Source organism: Equus asinus, chromosome 8, assembly GCF_041296235.1.
Source record: "Equus asinus isolate D_3611 breed Donkey chromosome 8, EquAss-T2T_v2, whole genome shotgun sequence".
NCBI classification, from domain to species: domain Eukaryota; kingdom Metazoa; phylum Chordata; class Mammalia; order Perissodactyla; family Equidae; genus Equus; species Equus asinus.
In genome coordinates, this window is record NC_091797.1 from 68,899,282 (window position 1) to 68,917,898 (window position 18,617).

Genomic DNA, 18,617 nt, shown 5'->3' on the forward strand with positions numbered 1-18,617 from the left:
TAAGTTTTACAGTAGTGAGCCAATTACAGGGTCTATCCTCAAGAAGATCCAGTTCCTGTATTTTTTGTACATGTGTGAGGAAGATTTGCCCTGAGCTAACATCTGTGCCAGTCTTCCTTGACTTTGTACGTGGGACACCTCCACAGCATGGCTGACGAGTGGTGTAGGTCTGCATCTGGGATCTGAACCTGTGAACCCACGCCTCCGAAGCAGAGTGCACGGAACTTAACCACCGTACCACAGGGCCAGCCCCCATAAGCACATTTTTACAGGATGCTGGTGATCCCCTCACCCAGGAATTTCTCAATGCCCTGGTAAAAGAAGTGTCTTCTGGCCCCCATTGGAGGTCAAAATTGAGGGAATTGGTGAGTGGATTACTCATGACAAATCTATATCAACAATCATATTTCCTTAAATTTCTATATTATACCAAGGAATTTCTGACATCTTAGTATTGGCTTCTGTCAAGTCCAGCTTTCAGCTAATCAACTAAACAAACAATGATACTGACAGATCAACAAAATCATCATCTTGTTCACTGTAAAAGCTAATAGACAAACTTCTGCCAAGATGAAAGAATAAAACAGAATGTACCAATAAATATTATAATGAAAAATTCAACATAACTAGATACAGAAAATATTCCAAAATTAATAAGAAAACATGTATAATTTGAAGTCAATAAATATATAAATAACTAGAGAAACAGCCTACCAAAACTTCCTAAATAATATATAAAGGAAATATATAATGCAAAAATCGGAACCATGTGCTACCTCTTGTGGTAAGTTGCTAAACCTTGACAGGGCTTGTTGCCCATCCCCTGGAACACATGTAGGGTGTCAGGGTCTCCAACATGCCAGCCACCTCTTGCTCATCCTGCTTGACCAGAGTGATTTCACTGCTGTGATGGGTCACTGTGATGTTCGGTGGAAGGTCCGATAGTCTGTATCTCTTCAGACTGTATCACGACAGCCCTGGGGTAAAACTGTGAGAGTATAATGTCTGCTCCGTGTTAATGCAAACCTTCTCTGATCTTTTTTCCTGAGTCGGATAAAAAGAATGCATTTGTCAAAAGGAATGCTGCATACCATGTACCCGAGGGCATATAAATCTGCTTTAGAAACAATGCTATGTCTGCAAGTGAAGCTACTATTGGCTGAGCTTGTGTCTGGTCTAGAATCATTCACCAGGAGTCGTTGGGCTTCTACAAGGTCTTTACTCCTGAATGAAACAGGGCTGTGGTAGGACCACCACCACTGCATCTTGTAGGAATAGCACGAATCTCCGCCTCCCTCCCTCACTCCCCTCCCCTGAATGGAGTATTGTCTTTTATTTACTATCTTACCTGGGGGGTAAGTTGCAGAGCCTTCCATCTAGCCTTCCCCACTATGGTGGCCCTTAACCAAAGACCAGTGATCTGACGCAGAGGTGACTGACTGCCCAGAACGTCGATCCCGTCCAGCAGCACAATCTCTCTCCAGGGCTGATCTGGCTACTGCCACCACCAAATGTCCATAACAAGAGATGGAGGCTGAGCCCCAACATGGCATCATTCCTTGAGAAGACCAACTGGCACTTGGTGTCAATTTGACTATTTTGGCCTTGAAAAGGCTAGTGTTTGCTCTCACAGGAAACAACAAACACGTATTCCAGGTATGGGTTTTCTCTCCTGTCCACAGGGCCTCAGCAAGCACCACTATCCAAAGGCTTAAAAATGTCTCATCAACCGGTATGGGAGCCCACACATACTGCATCAGACCAGAGGGGGTCTTTGCAGCAAAGCGGATGCAGGAATACGCCCAGTACAAAAGGGCGCACTGGGAATTTCACACGCCTCACCTTACAGCAGCTGCTGGTGCAAGAGAGCATTGGAATGGCCTAGTGACGGCACAGCTGAAGCCCCAGCTCAGAAGCAACGTCCTCAGAAAAGGGTGCCATCTTTCAGATGCAGCATATGTACTAGATGAAAGACCTTTACATGGTGCTGTGTCCCCAAGATGGAAGGATACACGGGTCTAGGGACCACTGTGTGGAAGCAGGAATGGCGTCACCAACCGCCATTACCAATGACCCTCCATGGCATTGTGTGCTTCCTGTATCCACAACTGTGGGCTCAGTGGAGTTAGAGGTCTTCATCCCCAAAGGGGACACACTTTTCACCAAGGGACTTAATTGTAAGCTACAGATAGGACATGGGAACTGTGCTCCCCGTGTCTAGGGGCCAGCAGGTCAGGGGAGGTGTCACTGTCCTTGCAGGGCATTTGACACATGAGGAGGAGCAAGCAGGGCAGCTGTTACACAACAGGGTGGGGGAGGCACAGGAGTGGATTCGGGTGATCCACTGAGGTGCTCCTTGGGACGTCCTTGACCAGCTGTGATGGTAATGGAATTACATCAACTCAAGTCTGAAGGGTATGGTGACCAGGGCTGATGTCCTCAGGAATGAGAGTCTGCATAATGCCATCAAGAGAGCCACAATGAAAAGTCCTATGCACCCCAATGTTCACTGCAGCATATTTACAACAGCCAAGACGTGGAAGCAACCTAAATGCCCATCAGCAGATGATTGGATAAAGAAGATGTGGTATATATATATATATATATATATACAATAGACTACTACTCAGCAGTAAAAAAAACCAAAATCGTCCCATTTGCAACAACATGGATGGAGCTTGAGGGAATTATGTTAAGTGAAATAAGCCAGATAGAGAGGGACAATCTCTGTATGACTCCACTCATATGAGGAATTTAAAAATGTAGACAAATAGAAGAGATTAGTGGCTACCAGGGGAAAGGTGGGGTGGGGGGTGGGCACAAAGGGTGAAGTGGTGCACCTACAACACGACTGACAAACATTAATGTACAACCGAAATTTCACAAGATTGTAACCTATCATTAACCCAGTAAAAATTAAAAAAAAAAGAAAGAAACAAAACAAAATGAAAAAAGAGAGCCATGGATGCCAGCAGAGGGGGTAACTGTGTGAGGAAAACCTGGAATGGATATTAGGTGAGGGAAAACAAGTCCAACAGTAGGGGCTGTAGTCTGTCCTCAGAGAGACCTAATATTGGGAAAATGGATCTAAACAGTGGAAGGGATGGACTGTGTAGTCTCCATGTGTCACCCAGGCCCTCTTCAAGGACACACTTTGCAGGCAGAGGGTCAGCAGACCACCTCCAGTGTCAGCCTTTCCAGCTGAAGAGCTGCTGCACCTGCGCTCACTCCCCTCCCAAGGCCGCTCGCCCGCCTCTGTTGACGGAGCAACTCACGGCTGTGGAGGCCTGACCGGCTGGGCCTGACAGGAGACGCTCCACGAGCAATCCTTGCTGCAGAGCTCCTCACGGTGTGGCTAAGGTCTCAACAACCCACAACGGAGTCTGACTTCTTCCTCTGAGCAACCCTTTCCTAATTTTTCTCCCATCACATCACAGCCACTGATCCTCAATAAACCTCCTGCACCCCAAACTTCATCTCAGTATCTGCTTCCAGAGAACCCAATTTACGACACAGCCGGACTTGCTCTGTTAGTGAGGGGTATCAGGTTGTAAGTAACAAACACAACTTGAACCAGACGGAGCAAACATGGAACTTTATTAGGATATGTGCGATATCTCACAGAAGAACCCAACAATCAAGGCATGGAGAGGGCAGAGATGAATCTGGACAGCAAGACAAGAAAAACCAGAAACTGGGACTCAGTCAGGACTGTCCTTTGACTTTGCTTCTGTGAAGGCTTCATTCTTCTCTCCCAGTGCAGACTCTGCTTCTCCAAGTGGTAGAAAACACAGCCACTGATAGCCCCCACATGTATATATTTCAGCTTCAATTGTTAAAATTATATAGACAAACAAGACAGTCCCAGCTTCCCAGAAGCTTTCTAGTGGAAAAGATAAAACATGCAATGATTATATTATCACAGTCACAAACACATGTACAGGTTCATACAGGTTGGGTAGGCATTAACAAGGAAAAAGGGCATTTCCATAGATTTGCAAAAAGCATAAGATGAGAGATTGTAGAAATCTCAAAGAACTGTGAGTAGTTCAAGAAGGCCAAAAAAATGTGTGGGAGGAAAGTTAAAGTATTCAGAAATGATGGAGAGGCATGGATTTGTATGAAAGTCCTCAATACCATGATACCACACTTTCTTAAGTCCACAATTATTTCAACACACAGGTTTGGAATCAGAATTGCATCTTAAAATAACTACTATGTGTAAGTGTGAAAAATGGACTAAGAAAGAATGAAGGCAAGGTGCAAAAAGTGTGCACACAGCTGCAGGGTCACGGCTGAGCTCGGTCGCCAGCTCTCAGGCTGGACAAGGTGCTGAGTGTCTGAAGGCTGATTGGGGCCGTACTTGAGGACTAACAAGCCCCCTGAAACTGACACCCTGGCACCGACTGCTGGAATGAATGACCAGATGGCTGAGGTCTCAAGTGTAGATTCCAAATGCCTATTGATCCACATTTTGCTATTTAACGCAGACATTGTGAGATAAATCTGGTATTCTCTGGGTTCACTTCATCTCAGCATTGACAAGTGATGTTCCCGAAACCAAAATACCAGGAACACATGGATCCATACAGACATAACTATGTCAGAAGATATCAAAGCCCACAGAGAAAAGCTGAACGGAAGGCACTCCTGGGACAGGCCCCAAAATTCAGACTGCACCTCCAAAAAACCCACTGCTTAGTCAAAGAACACAGCAGAAACTGTCCCTGTTGAACTGTCTCCGGGAGAGTGGAAGGCCCTGAGTACTGAGAGGAAAGCAAAGGTGGGGACTCGTCTCTGTCTCCTTGAGTGCTCTCCCTCAGCGCACCCCACGGGCTCCAGGAAACCGTATGTAAATCCGGCCTAACTTTAAAACTAGTTTTCTTCTTGATGTGGGGTTTGTGGTAGGAATCAAGAGGGGAAATGTGGGGACACATTTTGGGGGATTTACCAAGGTAATTTAAAAAACGGACACTAAAAATCTCTAATTTCAGAATCAGAGTCCTCTCATGACACTTCAGAACAGAATGCTCCCAGTGAGTCCTACACATGCCTGGGTCTCCTCGTCAGGCCTTCTGATAAACTGGACCTCAGCTGGAGTGTCAGCCCTCCCCATGACTAACAGCCGACCCTTAGAAAAAGATCCTGCTCTAGGGTATTCAATCAATAGGCTAGTGCCGAAGTTCCATTATCCAGTGAAGAAAATACTAGGTTTAACTGGTTAATGGAATAATCTAGAACTGGAGTGAACAAAATTAGGAAACTTTTAGACCAGACTCCTGAGCTCAGTCCAAGACCTAATTAATCAATCTCTGGGACTAGGGAAGAGAATCATGATAGATGGCAAGAAAAAAAGGGGAAAAAACACAAAGTAAAATATCACCCTGTAACTGTTTGTTTGTCTCTCGTGTGGATGATGCAACTGTGAAGGAAGGAGACACAAATATTTCAAATGATGAAATAATGAAACTCCCGTTTCCTAATACTCGTCCAGTAGTCACAGAAATTTGCTGGAAGGCAAAACAGGCTTCCTTGAATACATCAAAAATATATTCCTCACCACAAAATTCTCTATATTTTACACTTTCTGAAGAGTGACTGTTAAATAATTGGTTTCTCCATCTAATTTTTTACAAGGTATTTTATGAAATATCAAACATGCAGCAGCAGCACTCAGCACGCACGACATTCTGTCACAGTGCACTGCAGTCTAAGCTGCACTCGCGTTACACAGCACTGCACCTGGCGTGCAGCATGGAGGCCTTCTTGGGGGACAGGCTGCGCCCGGCGCTGCCTCGGTGTGGCCTGAGTGCCAAGTCACAGTTCTCGCCCGCCTCCTTCGGCTCACTCAGTGTGTCAGGGCAGAGTGCTGTTGTGTGGCTCCTGCTTTGAATACTTGTTAACTGGGTTTTATAGAAACTGTTTCTCAGACTCTGAGGATGCACAAGACTTTACACAAGCTTGGCTTTTGTTACTGAAGAGAAAGTAACAACAGACCCCTTTTATATGCCAACAAACCGTAAGGAAAAAAGAGATGTGGTGTTATTACTTAAGCTACTCATTTAGCAATAAGACATGTTATATCAGTTGCCATTTTTATAGTATCATTATAATAGAAAAACCGGCTGCATGTGTTGTGTCTTCACAGACATCAGGGGCACTACAAGGCCACATACATTTCATGCTCCCAATTACATCATCATATACAATTCCAAAATACACATTATGTGACACAGGAAAACAAGCCATAAATACCACTGAGAAATTTCTTATTTAGATGTTTCAATGATTCAATTTATTCACATATTTTAAAAACTTCATACTTCAAAGTGAACATCCATCAACCATTTAAATAGGATATTTTGGTACCCATGTTTATAAAAACTGTATGCCTTCCCTTTGTAGCATTATTTCTAGGGACACGTATTTCCAATGACATTAAATTAGGTTTACCCACAATACGAATTCTCCAAAATCTAATACAGTTGAATTACTTGCTAAAGATTGTCCCATATTTAGTATGTTCATAGCGTTTCATTCCTGAGGGCATTTTCTTACGTACAATGAACTGTCATTTCTGGATGAAAACATGTCACTTGCTGCATTCATGGGTTTTCTTCCCTCACTGGACTAGGGTTTACCTCCAGTGGGAATATCTCCAAAAGCTAATGAGCCCTGACTGCTGGAAGGCTTTCTGATGTCCATAGTCCACAGTGCCTCTTTGCTGTTCATTTTCTACTGTATAAGGTTGGAGAGGTTTCTGAAATCCACTGCATTTCATAGGCTCATTCTACTCTATGAATTCTGATACAAACAGGTACAAACATCTGCTGTAAGCATTCCCTACAGAACCTCACTCAGAGTTCCTACCATAACGTCCCCAGACAGACAGGGAGATATGACTGTCATCTGACTTAGCACAACTGCCTTTTCTCAGGCACAATGAGGCAAGATCTCCCTCAGAGACTCATGTTAACTCCATGCCTAGGACTTCTTTCCTGTGTGAGTTCTCTGATGGTTAATGAGCTGTGACTTCTGGGAAAAGGCCTTCCCACATTCGGAGCATTGATAAGGCTTCTCTCCGGTGTGAATTCTCTGATGATTAACAAGCTGTGACTTCTGAGAGAAGGCCTTCCTACACTCGCTGCACCCGTAGGGCTTCTCTCCTGTGTGTGTCCTCTGATGTGGGATGAGGTGTGATTTCCGAGAGAATGCCTTGCCACACTCCCTGCATTCGAAGGGCTTCTCTCCTGTGTGTGTTCTCTGATGATTGATGAGACTTGACTTCTCCCTGAAGGCTTTCCTACATTCAGGGCATTCGTAAGGTTTTTCTCCTGTGTGAGTTCTCTGATGTCTAATTAGCTCGGACTTCTCAAAGAAAGCTTTCCCACAAAGACTGCACTCATAGGGTTTCTCTCCGGTGTGGATTCTCTGGTGGGTATTGAGCTGTGACTTCTGGGAGAAGGCTTTTTCACAATCTCTGCACTCGTAGGGTTTTTCTCCTGTATGAGTCCTCTGATGAGTTGCAAGACTTGACTTCTCCCCAAAGGCTTTTCCACATTCAGGGCATTCATAGGGTTTCTCTCCTGTATGTGTCCTCTGATGGGATATGAGATGTGACTTCTGACAAAAGGCTTTCCCACATTCACTGCACACATAGGGTTTTTCTCCTGTATGAATTCTGTGATGGTTGGTGAGGCTTAATTTCTCACTGAAGGCTTTCCCACATTCACCACATTCGTAGGGCTTTTCTCCTGTGTGAGTTCTCTGGTGTCTAACGAGCTGGGATTTCCTGCTGAAGGCCTTCCCACATTTACTGCACACAAAGGGTTTCTCTCCCGTGTGTGTCATCTGATGCGATATAAGATGTGATTTTTGGGAAAAGGCTTTCCCACATTGAATGCATCCGTGAGGTTTCTCTCCTGTGTGGGTTCTTTGATGGTTAATGAGACTTGACCTCTCTCTGAAGGCTTTCCGACATTCACTGCATTCATAGGGCTTCTCTCCAGTGTGAATGGTCTGATGTCTAATGAGCTCTGACTTCTCAAAGAAGGCCTTTCTACAATCACTACATCCATAGGGTTTTGTTCCTGTGTGAGTCCTGTGATGGGTAACAAGCTGTGACTTCCTGCTGAAGGCTTTCCCACATTCTCTGCACTCAAAAGGTTTCTCTCCTGTGTGAATTCTCTGATGATTAATGAGATTTGACTTTTCACTAAAGGCCCTCCCACATTCACTGCACTCATAGGGTTTTTCTCCTGTGTGAGTCCTCCAATGTGATATAAGATGGGATTTCCGGGAGAAGGCTTTCCCACACTCACCACATTCGTATGGTTTCTCTCCTGTGTGTGTCCTCTGATGGGATGTGAGCTGTGACTTCTGGGAGAAGGCCTTCCCACACTGGCCACAATCATAAGGCTTCTCTCCTGTATGAGTTCTGTGATGTGTAATAAACTGCGACTTCTGGGGAAAGGTTTTGCCACATTTCCCACAGCCATAGGCTATCTCTCTTACATGTCTGCTCTGATGTTTAATGAGACTAGATTTCTTAGTGAAGCGCTTCCTACATTCACTGCACTCATAGAGCTTCTCCCCTAAACGAGTTCTGTGATATATGATAATCTGTGACTTCTTACAGCTAGCTTTATCATATTTATCACATTCATAGTATTTTAACCAAGCATCAGTTTCCTCAGGTCTGGTATGGAGAAACAACTCATCAAAAACATTGAGGTCACCTGGTTCTGTTTTTCCATAATCTGCTTTTGGAATAAGTAAATCTAAATGATGTTTTAAAATTAATCCATCTACATCAGCTTCATTGTTTGATTTCCTTAAAGGAACAAAGTTCATGCTCAGATTGAAATTTTTTCCAAATGCATCACATTCATGATCTCGTTTCCTGTTTTTAAGCTTCTCTTGGTTATCTTGGTGCCATGTCATGTGACTGCTTACTTGTAAGAGTTGTTCTATAAAGAAAAAAAACCCTGTGAATCCCTCTATCATTGTGGTCACTGAATAAAAAATGAGAAATGCTATTTGAGGATGAATACTTCTTAAGGCTTTGTTTCTTAGTCTGACATAAGTCCCAAATATAATGTCTATCTTCTAGGTATCAAAAAATAAAAGAAATGATGTAAACAGAAACAGGAAACAGACAGTAGATTAAGTTACCTTTGGTTGCTGTCAAACTGAAGTTTATAAAATGGGGAGAGAATGTAAAAAAATACAAGAACAATGAAAGGAGGTTGGAAGAAGCTTTGAGCCAATGTCCTGAGGAGTTATTTACTCAATACCTACTGAGTACACACCATGTTCCAGGCAGTGTGTGGGGTGCTGGAGACACAAGAGAACAAGCCCCTGCCATTATGAAACTTACATCCCAATGGAAAAGATAGTAAAAAGATAATATTAAGAAACACCACAACTGTACACTATGGAAAGTACTATGAAAAAAATTAACAGGTTTTACAGAGTTAAGTGGCTAAAGTCATTTCAACCTTGAAGAATGAGAAATATTTTGTGCACTTTTACCTATTCTCAAATTTTCTGAAAAGTTTTACTTAAACTTACCATATACATTTTCAACATTATTACCAAGAAAGCCACTTCATGTAACACATTCAAAACACATCATCTTTCATTTAAAATGTTCAGGTACAAAACTCTAAAATCCATGTATTCTTTCACTGAAACTATCCCAAGACACAGTTCTCATTCTTAAAATATGCCAACAGCTGGAGTGTCATTTATTACATAGCTCTATTTCCAATATCCTTACAACACAGCCACCAATGCACTGTTAAGTGTTCTTCAAAAGGCTTATTTTTCACTAACAATCTATACTTGAAATTTTTTCTGAGGTCATACACACAGGTATGAAAGGCAATCAGTAATGCGAAAAACTTTTAAGGACTTCAATGTTAATCAAGGGCAATAAATTTGCAGGAAACCCACAAGTGCCTATCGGCCATATATATTTTGGAGGTAGAATCAACATTTGCTGATGGATTTGACATGAAGGGATAAGGGAAAGCAAGGAATAAAGAAAGATGCCTAGATTTGGGGTTTGAGGATTACGGTGTTAATTACTGAGTTGGAAAGACTGAGGGAAAAAGAGGTCTGGAGACTAACATCAAGAGTCTATGCAGCTATGTTAATTTTGAGATGTACATTACAACTCTGAATAAAGTCTATCAGGAAATGTGAGCGTAGAAAATGGAAGATTTGTAAATTAAAGTTATAATTTTATGTTACTTTAAACATTACTAAACTAAGTACACATTTGGAAATGTCTACCTTCTTCCAAATTTTTAATTTTTCCCATGAGAAAAATGAGATTCTTTGTATTCGGTCCTTTGTGGTATGTCCCAAATACTCCGACTCTCACCATCATTTTCTCTGCTGTAGTTTAATCCATCGCATTGTCTCAATGAAACATCCTTCTAATTGGTTTCCCTGCCTCCAAGGACATTTTCCATTCTGTGGTCAGACTGACTTTTAAAAATGCAAATCAGATAACTTTACTTTTACTTAAAATGATTTAAGCCAATCCAGATTCCTTTCTATTGCTGAGAAGCTGATGTACGATCGATGCAGCCCCTGCACTCTCTCCACCTCTATCTCCCGGGCACACTGACCGTGACTCACAGCCCTCCTTTCCATTTCTCAGGCACTGAGCCCCTTCCTAATGCATTCCTATCTCTCATTCCTTTTGGGGACACCTCCCCCCAGTTCTTCACATAGCCTGCTCACTTCAGTCTTCATGTCCAGAACTGGCTTCTCCATGTTACTCTGTCATGGACTAAACGTTTGTGCCCCCCCTCAAAATTCCTTTGCTGAAGCCCTACCTCAATTTGGCTGTGTTTGGAGATGTGGTCTTGAAGGAAGTAATTAAGGTTAAATGAGGTCATAAGGGTGGGGCCCTGATCTGACAGGATTAGTGTCCTTAGAAGAGACACCAGAGAGCACCCCACTCCGCCAACATGCATGAATGAGGAAAGGCCATGTGAGGACAGAGTTACAAGGCTACAAGGTGGGTCTACAATCCAGGAAGACAGACCTCAGCAGAATCTGATCTGCTGCCTTGATGTTGGACTTCCAGCCTCCAGAACAGGGAGGGTCACTTTCTGTTGTTTAACCACCAGTCTGTACTATTTCATTACGGCAGCCTGAGCAGACTAATACACTCTCTCTGATATCACCTAATTTATTTCTACAGTCACACTTTCAGAGTCTGCATTTTATCTAGGTCATGTGCTAACTTGTTCATTTTTATCCTCTCACCAGAAAGTAAGCACTGCACGGGCAGGGAATGTCTCCAATGCTCACTACTGTATCCACCGCACCCAGCACAGCACCGGAGAAATGGAAGAAATCTACATATATTTGGTGTTCCATGAACTGCCACAGCAGCCTGTGCAGAAAGAATTAGCACTGGGCCTGAGACTACTCTGCAGAGACAGGCCTGCCCGTGAGGCTGGTGGCCCTTGGCTGGCATTTGGGAACTTGCGTTTCGGGAGTGTCCCCACCATTCCCTGATAAAAGTGGCTCCCTGCCCCAGACCGAGTACAAAAAACACAGTCCATGCTCTCCTTCCAGGGTCTGAAAGGCTGGTGTGAGTCTCATTGGCTTCCCTGGGCAGACATATCACACCTGTCACTGCAGTTTCGTCACCGGGGGATGAGTGAGCTCTCTGTGGCCCTTGTAGAGGGAGAGAGCCCAAGAAGTCTGCAGTGGATTCTTCGAGTCTGCTGTGACTTTTCCCTTGGGGTGAAGCTGTGTGTCCTGATTAGGTCACTGTAATAAATCTGAACATCAAGTACAACTATACTCTGAGTCCTTCTAGCGACTCTGAACATGGGGTGGTCTTGGGGACTGACTTTGCGCTGCAATGAGACATAAACACTGTTTAAATGCTGAATTAAAAAAAAGAGCTGGATGCAAATGTCTCTTTTCTTTCTTTTAAGAATTCTTGAATGTACCAGCAGCAGTGTCTCTGACCACAGGGGAGGGGAGGCCAGAGGGAGATGAAGCACGTGAGGGACAGGGCACCCCGCGAGAAGTCCAGGCCCAGATGCTGCAGGCGGGGAAGAACACCGCGGCCCAGACAAGCTGGAAATGTCTGCTTAAGCTACAAACAAGAGGCCACATCTGAGTGCGATTTACCTGAGGAGCTCACGTCAGTTGTTCTGAATCACCACCAAAGCTTTAGAGATTTTGAGAAGAGCTCGCTAAAGCACATTTCAAAGACCGCAACACACTGACAGCTGAGAGTGAACGTCCACCCTCTCCCGTCCACCTGGCTCTCACACACTCACCTGGAGAATCGGAACTAGGGACTTCTCCATCGCCTACCCAGGGCTCCTCTCCTTGCTCCAACTTGAAGATGACGTCAGGTTTCGTAACTTCATACCCTGTCCAGGGAAACCACAAAGGCCTTGGCTGACTGCTTGGGCTCTAGAGCCTCTGAAGAATGAGGAGGGGCTGGACTCGGAGCTGGCCCAGTGAAGCTACCCGTCTGTGTATCAAGAGTAAATACTCCTCAAAGAAACAGCAATGGCCTCCCTGGTCCTAACAGGGTCCAAGAATCTCGGACTCTAATTCAAGTCCAAACCATAGGACTCTCCAGAGGCTCTGGAGCCAGTCCTCCTGGGTCAACAGGCTCTTTCACTAACTAGCTGTCAGTTCCTGGGAGTCACTTCACCTCTCTTTGCCTCAATTTACTCACTAGAGAAAAAAGGCGAGTAAATGCACCTGCCACGCAGGATGGCTCTGACGATGAAAGGTGTCAACGTATGAACAGGACGTGGACAGAGGAAGTTACACGCACTACCTGCTACCCCCCACACCCCCAGGACTATTAGTTTCAGAGGCTGCACAACAAAATTAAGACTTCATTACTGGAAGGGGAGAGCCAAATCCCTTCCCTGGGGTCAAAGTCCAAGGAACTCTGCTCTCCTAAATTCAGGTCTAAAATCATTAAAAATTTCAGAAGCCCCAACACTCTCAGCGACTAAAAAAGAAACAGCAAGGCACTGAGCCCAATCTGACGTCCCCTGGGAAGCTGTCCTTACCCAGTGACACGAGGCTGCTGTAGTTCTCCAACATGACGTCCCTGTATAAGTCCTTCTGGTGGGGGCCCAGCAGCTGCCACTCCTTCTGGGTGAAGTCCACGGACAAATCTTCAAATGAGAATGACTCCTGTAAGAGCAATCCAGGACTCTGAAGCATCGTCACTGTGTGACGTGCGACAGGGGTACTGGGGCTGGGGCACACCACTCTCATCAGAACAAGGCACGAAGAACCCCGAGTCCACCTCTGCATCACAGTTTGCGGGGTGAAACGCCATGATGTGTCCTTCCATCCCTCCATCTATACAATACATGAGAACTGGAATACATTCACTTACGAATCATGACCAAAATATTTACTGAACCTCAGACTTGGCACCAGAAGAGGCAGTAGCAAAAGAAAGATAATAAAACAATATCCTAAAAACCTGCTTGGTCTTGTAGAGGGCAGTAAATATGCACACCTATAAATAAAAGAAGCTGTTACAACAAGAAATGAAGGGGCTGGCCCTGCAGCTGAGAGGCTAAAGTTCCATGCACTCTGCTTCGGTGGCCCAGGTTTGTGGGTTCAGATCCCTGGTGTGGACATACTCCACTCATCAGCCGTGCTGTGGAGGCATCCCACATACAAAACAGACGAACAGTGGCACAGATGTTAGCTCAGCACTAATCTTCCTCGAGCCAAAAAAAAAAGAGGAAGACTGGCAACGGATGTTAGTTCAGGGTGAATCTACCTCACCAAAAAAAAAAAAAGGAGAAAAAAGAAATGAAGGGGCACAGTGTGGGCCTAAGCAGGGAGGGCACTGCCCTGCTTCGGAGGTCAAATTGGGCTCTATGCAAGAGGTAAAGTTTGAGGTGAGTTCTAGGAAATTAGCAGTGTTTTCCACAAAAAAAGGGGTACAAAGGCATTCTGGAAGATGACAGCTCCACTACGGGATCCAAAAATGGCTAGGGGTGAGGAGGTGCAAACAGGTGAATGAGACAGGACCACAGGGTGTGGAGCAGTGATCAGACCAGAGGCCAGCATGGGACGCTGCGGGTAGCCAACACGGCTGGACACTTGCTGCCGACAGTCCGCCAGGGAAGATTTTACAGCACGGGAGTGACATAACCAAATTTAGGCTTAAGAAAGGTTTCTGGATTTCACATCAAGATGGATTTCTGACCCAAAGTCTCCTGAGATTACAAGAAAATGCAAACACACTCTAAAAAATCCAGAATACTGTCGGAAAATAAGAAACCTGACCATAAACAGCACACCACATACTCTGAGAGAGCTGGTGAACCTGAAGATAGTCAGGGGAAAGCATCCATTTTGAGCAACTGAGAGAAAAAGACCTCAAAACGGACAGAGCTCAGGACACTGCCAGACAATACCAGATGTAAGTTGTGGGAGAGAAGAAAGAGCATGGCGAAGAAAGAAGTTTCAAGAAATGATGGCTGAATGCTCTCCAGATGTGGCAGAAGATCTGAGTCTACAGATTCAAGCAGCTCAGTGAATCCCCAATGGGAATAAAAGAAATCCATGACCTGGCATGTCATGATCAGACCACCACAAAACAAAGAAAACGTGGTGTCACTTACAGGGACAGCGATGCAAACGAGTGCAAACTTCTTACTGTAAAGCAAGAGGCCAGGAGGAGTTGGGACTTAAAAAGTGCTGCAAGCCCTGTTGACCCAGAAATTTGTAGCCAGGAATAATTGTGAAATAAAGACACTTTCTCATGAAGCAAAACCAGGAGAATTCAAGGGCAGCAGACCTGCTCTGAAAGAGTTACCAGTGGAAGATGTTCTAATGGAAGTGATTCCAGAAGGTCAGTCAGAAAATCAAGAATGAAGAAAGAACAGAAATGGCAAATATCTGAGCAAACAGGACACACTTCTCCTCTTAAGTTCTTTAAAGTATGTTTGATGGTTGAAAGCAAAAATCCTAAGACTTTCTGGAGAAGCTTTCAGTACATGTAGGTGTGACGTATCCGACTGCTGTAACGCACGGGAGAAAGGATAAAGGGATGTAACAGTGGGAAGGTTTCTACACTCCTATTGAAGTGGCAAACAAAACTTCAAACTTTTGCACTTAATGACATGACCGAAAAATGAAATGATAAGCCATGGACTGGAAAAAATTATTTGCAAATCATATTTCTGATTAAGAACTTGACCCAGAACTTACAAAAAAGACTCCTAGAACTCAATAATAAAAACACAAACAACAATTAAAAAACAGGCAGAATATTTGAATACATTTTATTAAAGAAGATACAGAAATGGTTAATAAGCACATGAAACAATGACCAACATCAGTAGTTATTAAGGAAAGCAAATTAAAACCATACTGACATACCACTTGACATTCACTAGAATGACTATCATCCGACAGACAATAACAAATGCTGGAAAGGACATGGAGAAAGTGGAACTTCATACTGGTAGGAATACAAAATGGTTCAGACACTACGAACGGAGGCAGTTTCTTAAAAAGGTAATATAATTTTACCATACAACCCAGCAATTATACTCTTAGGTATGCGCCCAAGAGGAGTGAAAACACACACACACAAAGCCCTGGACATGACTGCTCGAATCAGCACTGCATGTAACCACCAAAAGGTGTTAAGTAACCCACATGTCCATCAAGTGGGGAATGGATAAACAAAACGTGGCGTATCTATACATGGAATACTAGCCAACAAGAAAAAGAACGCATTTCTGACGTATGTTAAAACATGGCTGGACCTCAAAAAAATCTGCTGATTCAAAGAAGCTAGACACAGAAGATCATACAAAATACAAATCCATTTACACAAAATATCCAAAAGGAAAATCTACACAGAGAGTAAGCAAAGCAAAGGCTGCCTCGGGCTGAGGACGGGAACAGGGACTGAGTGCAAACGTCACAGATTCTCTTGGGGTGATTGAAGCCTTCTAAAGCTGGATTGTGAGGATGGTTACAACATCATGTTACAAAAAAAAAATCACTGAATTATACACTTAAAATGGGTGGATTTTACTGAGGTCATAGTTCAATAAAGCTATTAAAAAAGATAATAGAATACTAATAAATTTATGCCAACATATTGGACAACTTAGATGAAATAGATATATTTCTTGAAAAACAATGTCCTCAAAAGTGACACAGGAAGAAATAGAACATCTGAATTAGTCCTGAAACTGTTAAAGAAATTCACCCCCACAATTTAAAACCTTCCTTCAAAAAACTCAAGGTCCAGATGGCTTCAGAGAGGAATTCTTCCCAATATTTAAGGAATAAATAAAATGATCTCACATAAATTCTTTCAGAGAACAGAGAAAGACAGCTAACTTCTCAACTCATTTTATGAAGGCAGCAGACCTCTAATCTCAAACCAGACAACACAACAATTAACTCTTAAAGAATCAAAATCCCTAACAAAATATTAACAAATTGAGTCAACCATGCATAAAAAGCATAACATGGCCTGATCGAATGAGGTTTCCCGCAGTAGTGCAAGACAGCCTGAACATGCAGAAATAAATAAACGTTATTAATAAAGGAGGAAAACCATTATCACTCAACAGATGCAGAAAAGGCATGGGATGAAAATCTGTTAATTGTAAATATGATCAAGAAACTAGGCACAGAAGGAAAATTAATCTGATAATCAAGATCTACAAAATATCTACAGCCAGCATCATACTTAATGGTAAAACACTGAACACCTGCCCCCTTGGGACTGGAAAGGCACTGTCCAACAGAATTTTTTTGTGATGATTGAAATGATCTATATCTGCACCATCCAGTCTAACAGCCACGAGCCACAAGTGTCTACTGAACACTTTAAAAGTTACTAAGAACTTTTTAATTTAACTAATTTAAATTTAAATAGCACATGTAGCTAATGGCCACCTGTTGTATAATGAAGAATCTGTCTGGTTTTTGTCCCAGCTTTCTGGGATGGAGCGTCTAAAGCCTTGGAATTTCCCCAGTGACAGGAGAGTCTGATACCCACGGCAGGCTCCTCCTGAGTTTATGCTAACAAGGTGACTCATGGTGGCTCCTAGATAGTTTCCAGATGGGCACTGGCCATGCTGGAAAGAGATGATTCGAGGGTGGGGGCTTTGAGCCAGATATCAGCCCGACCTCCAGGGAGGGGAGGAGGACTGGACACTGAGTTCAATCACATGGTCAACGTTTCGATCAATCAGACCTGCATCATGAACACCCAACAAAAACTCAGGACACTGGAGCCGCAGGTGAGCTTCCTGGCTGGTGAACACACAGACGTGTCCAGGAGGGTGATGTGTCCTGACTCCATGCGGAGAGGGCACAGAAGCTCCATGCTGGGGACTCTCCCAGACCTCACCCTATGTGTGTCTTCATTTGGCTGCTCCCAATTTGTGTCCTTTATAACAACACTGTAATCGTAAGTACAGCACTTTCCTAAGTTCTGAGTTGTTCCAGTGGAACCCCCTCAAATTTGTCAGTCTGTCAGAAGTGCAAGTGGCCTGGGGACTCCCAAACTTACAGCTAGCAACTGAAGTGAGGGCAGTCTTGCTGGACCAGATAGGTAGGGTCAGAATTGAATTGCTGTAATGTGCTAACAGTAGACAGAGCAGGTAGAGCAGGGATGCTCCCTAATGCATTCCAGTCCACACCATATGGAAGTCCTGGCCAGCACAATAATGCAAGGAGAAAGCATGAATACTGGAAAGGAGATGCAAAACCCTCATGCACGGTACGATGGCAAACGAAGAAAATCCAAAGGACTCTACAAACAAATAGAATTAGTTAATTATGGATGTTCTCCTTTGACACCACACCAAAACTAATCAACTGGTAGTCTCTTAAAGATGAGTTGCAATGTGGAATCTTCAACTTTATTAATGAACTTCTCATATTCTGTTACATTAAAATCTACTGTTTTATCTTGTTCTTTGAATGGATCATTTACCCATTAATGCTTTCATAACATCACATATTGGTCATGTGGAAAATACTGGTCCCCTGAGTTAAAATCTCACAAAAGACAGCTTTACCAGTTAATTCTGTAAATATTTAATGTAGAAATAATGCCAATTTTACTAAACTTTAGAATACAGAGCAAGAACATAACCCTAAACTTTCTGATACCAGCATAACCTTGATAACAAAACCCCGTAAGGATACTGCAAGAAAGGCAAGGCCAAGGCCAACTGACATATGAGTGTTAACATGAAAATCCTAAACAATGCTACCACACTCCACTGAGCAATGCAGGAAGAAGAAAACATCAAGACTAAATCGGAGCTTATTCCGAAAGTCAAGGTTGGTTGAACATTAAAAAAAAAAATCAATGATATTCACTACCTTAACAGATTAAGAAAAAATACATAATCACCTCAATAGATGCAGATACAACATATCTGCAAATGGAAGAACAAACATAGCAAGAACTACAAATAAGAAAAAAGTCTAACACAGAGCTTTTAAAAAGCATGTTTAAAATTTTCAAACAGAAGGACTAGATTTCGTAAGGAAGGAATATGTAAGTATGAAAACGAATAAGCAAATTAAAAAAACTAACA

General features: G+C 43.3%; 2 protein-coding genes across 2 annotated transcripts in view; one reads left to right on the plus strand and one right to left on the minus strand.

The window, feature by feature from the left end:
- The window catches only part of ZNF891 (zinc finger protein 891), a 53,595-nt gene extending 41,651 nt beyond the window's left edge, over positions 1 to 11,944 (plus strand). Inside the window, exon 3 of the mRNA XM_044776159.2 lies at positions 11,290 to 11,944. The gene's annotated coding sequence lies outside the window, so the exon portion shown is untranslated. The remainder of the gene's footprint in view (positions 1 to 11,289) is intronic.
- LOC106843863 (zinc finger protein 84) overlaps positions 6,825 to 18,617 on the minus strand; it is a 46,841-nt gene continuing 35,048 nt past the window's right edge. The window contains 4 exon segments of the mRNA XM_070516803.1: positions 6,825 to 7,124; positions 7,126 to 8,969; positions 12,321 to 12,416; positions 13,077 to 13,203. Coding sequence (XP_070372904.1) covers positions 6,960 to 7,124; positions 7,126 to 8,969; positions 12,321 to 12,416; positions 13,077 to 13,203 — 2,232 coding nt within the window. The 3' untranslated portion in view covers positions 6,825 to 6,959.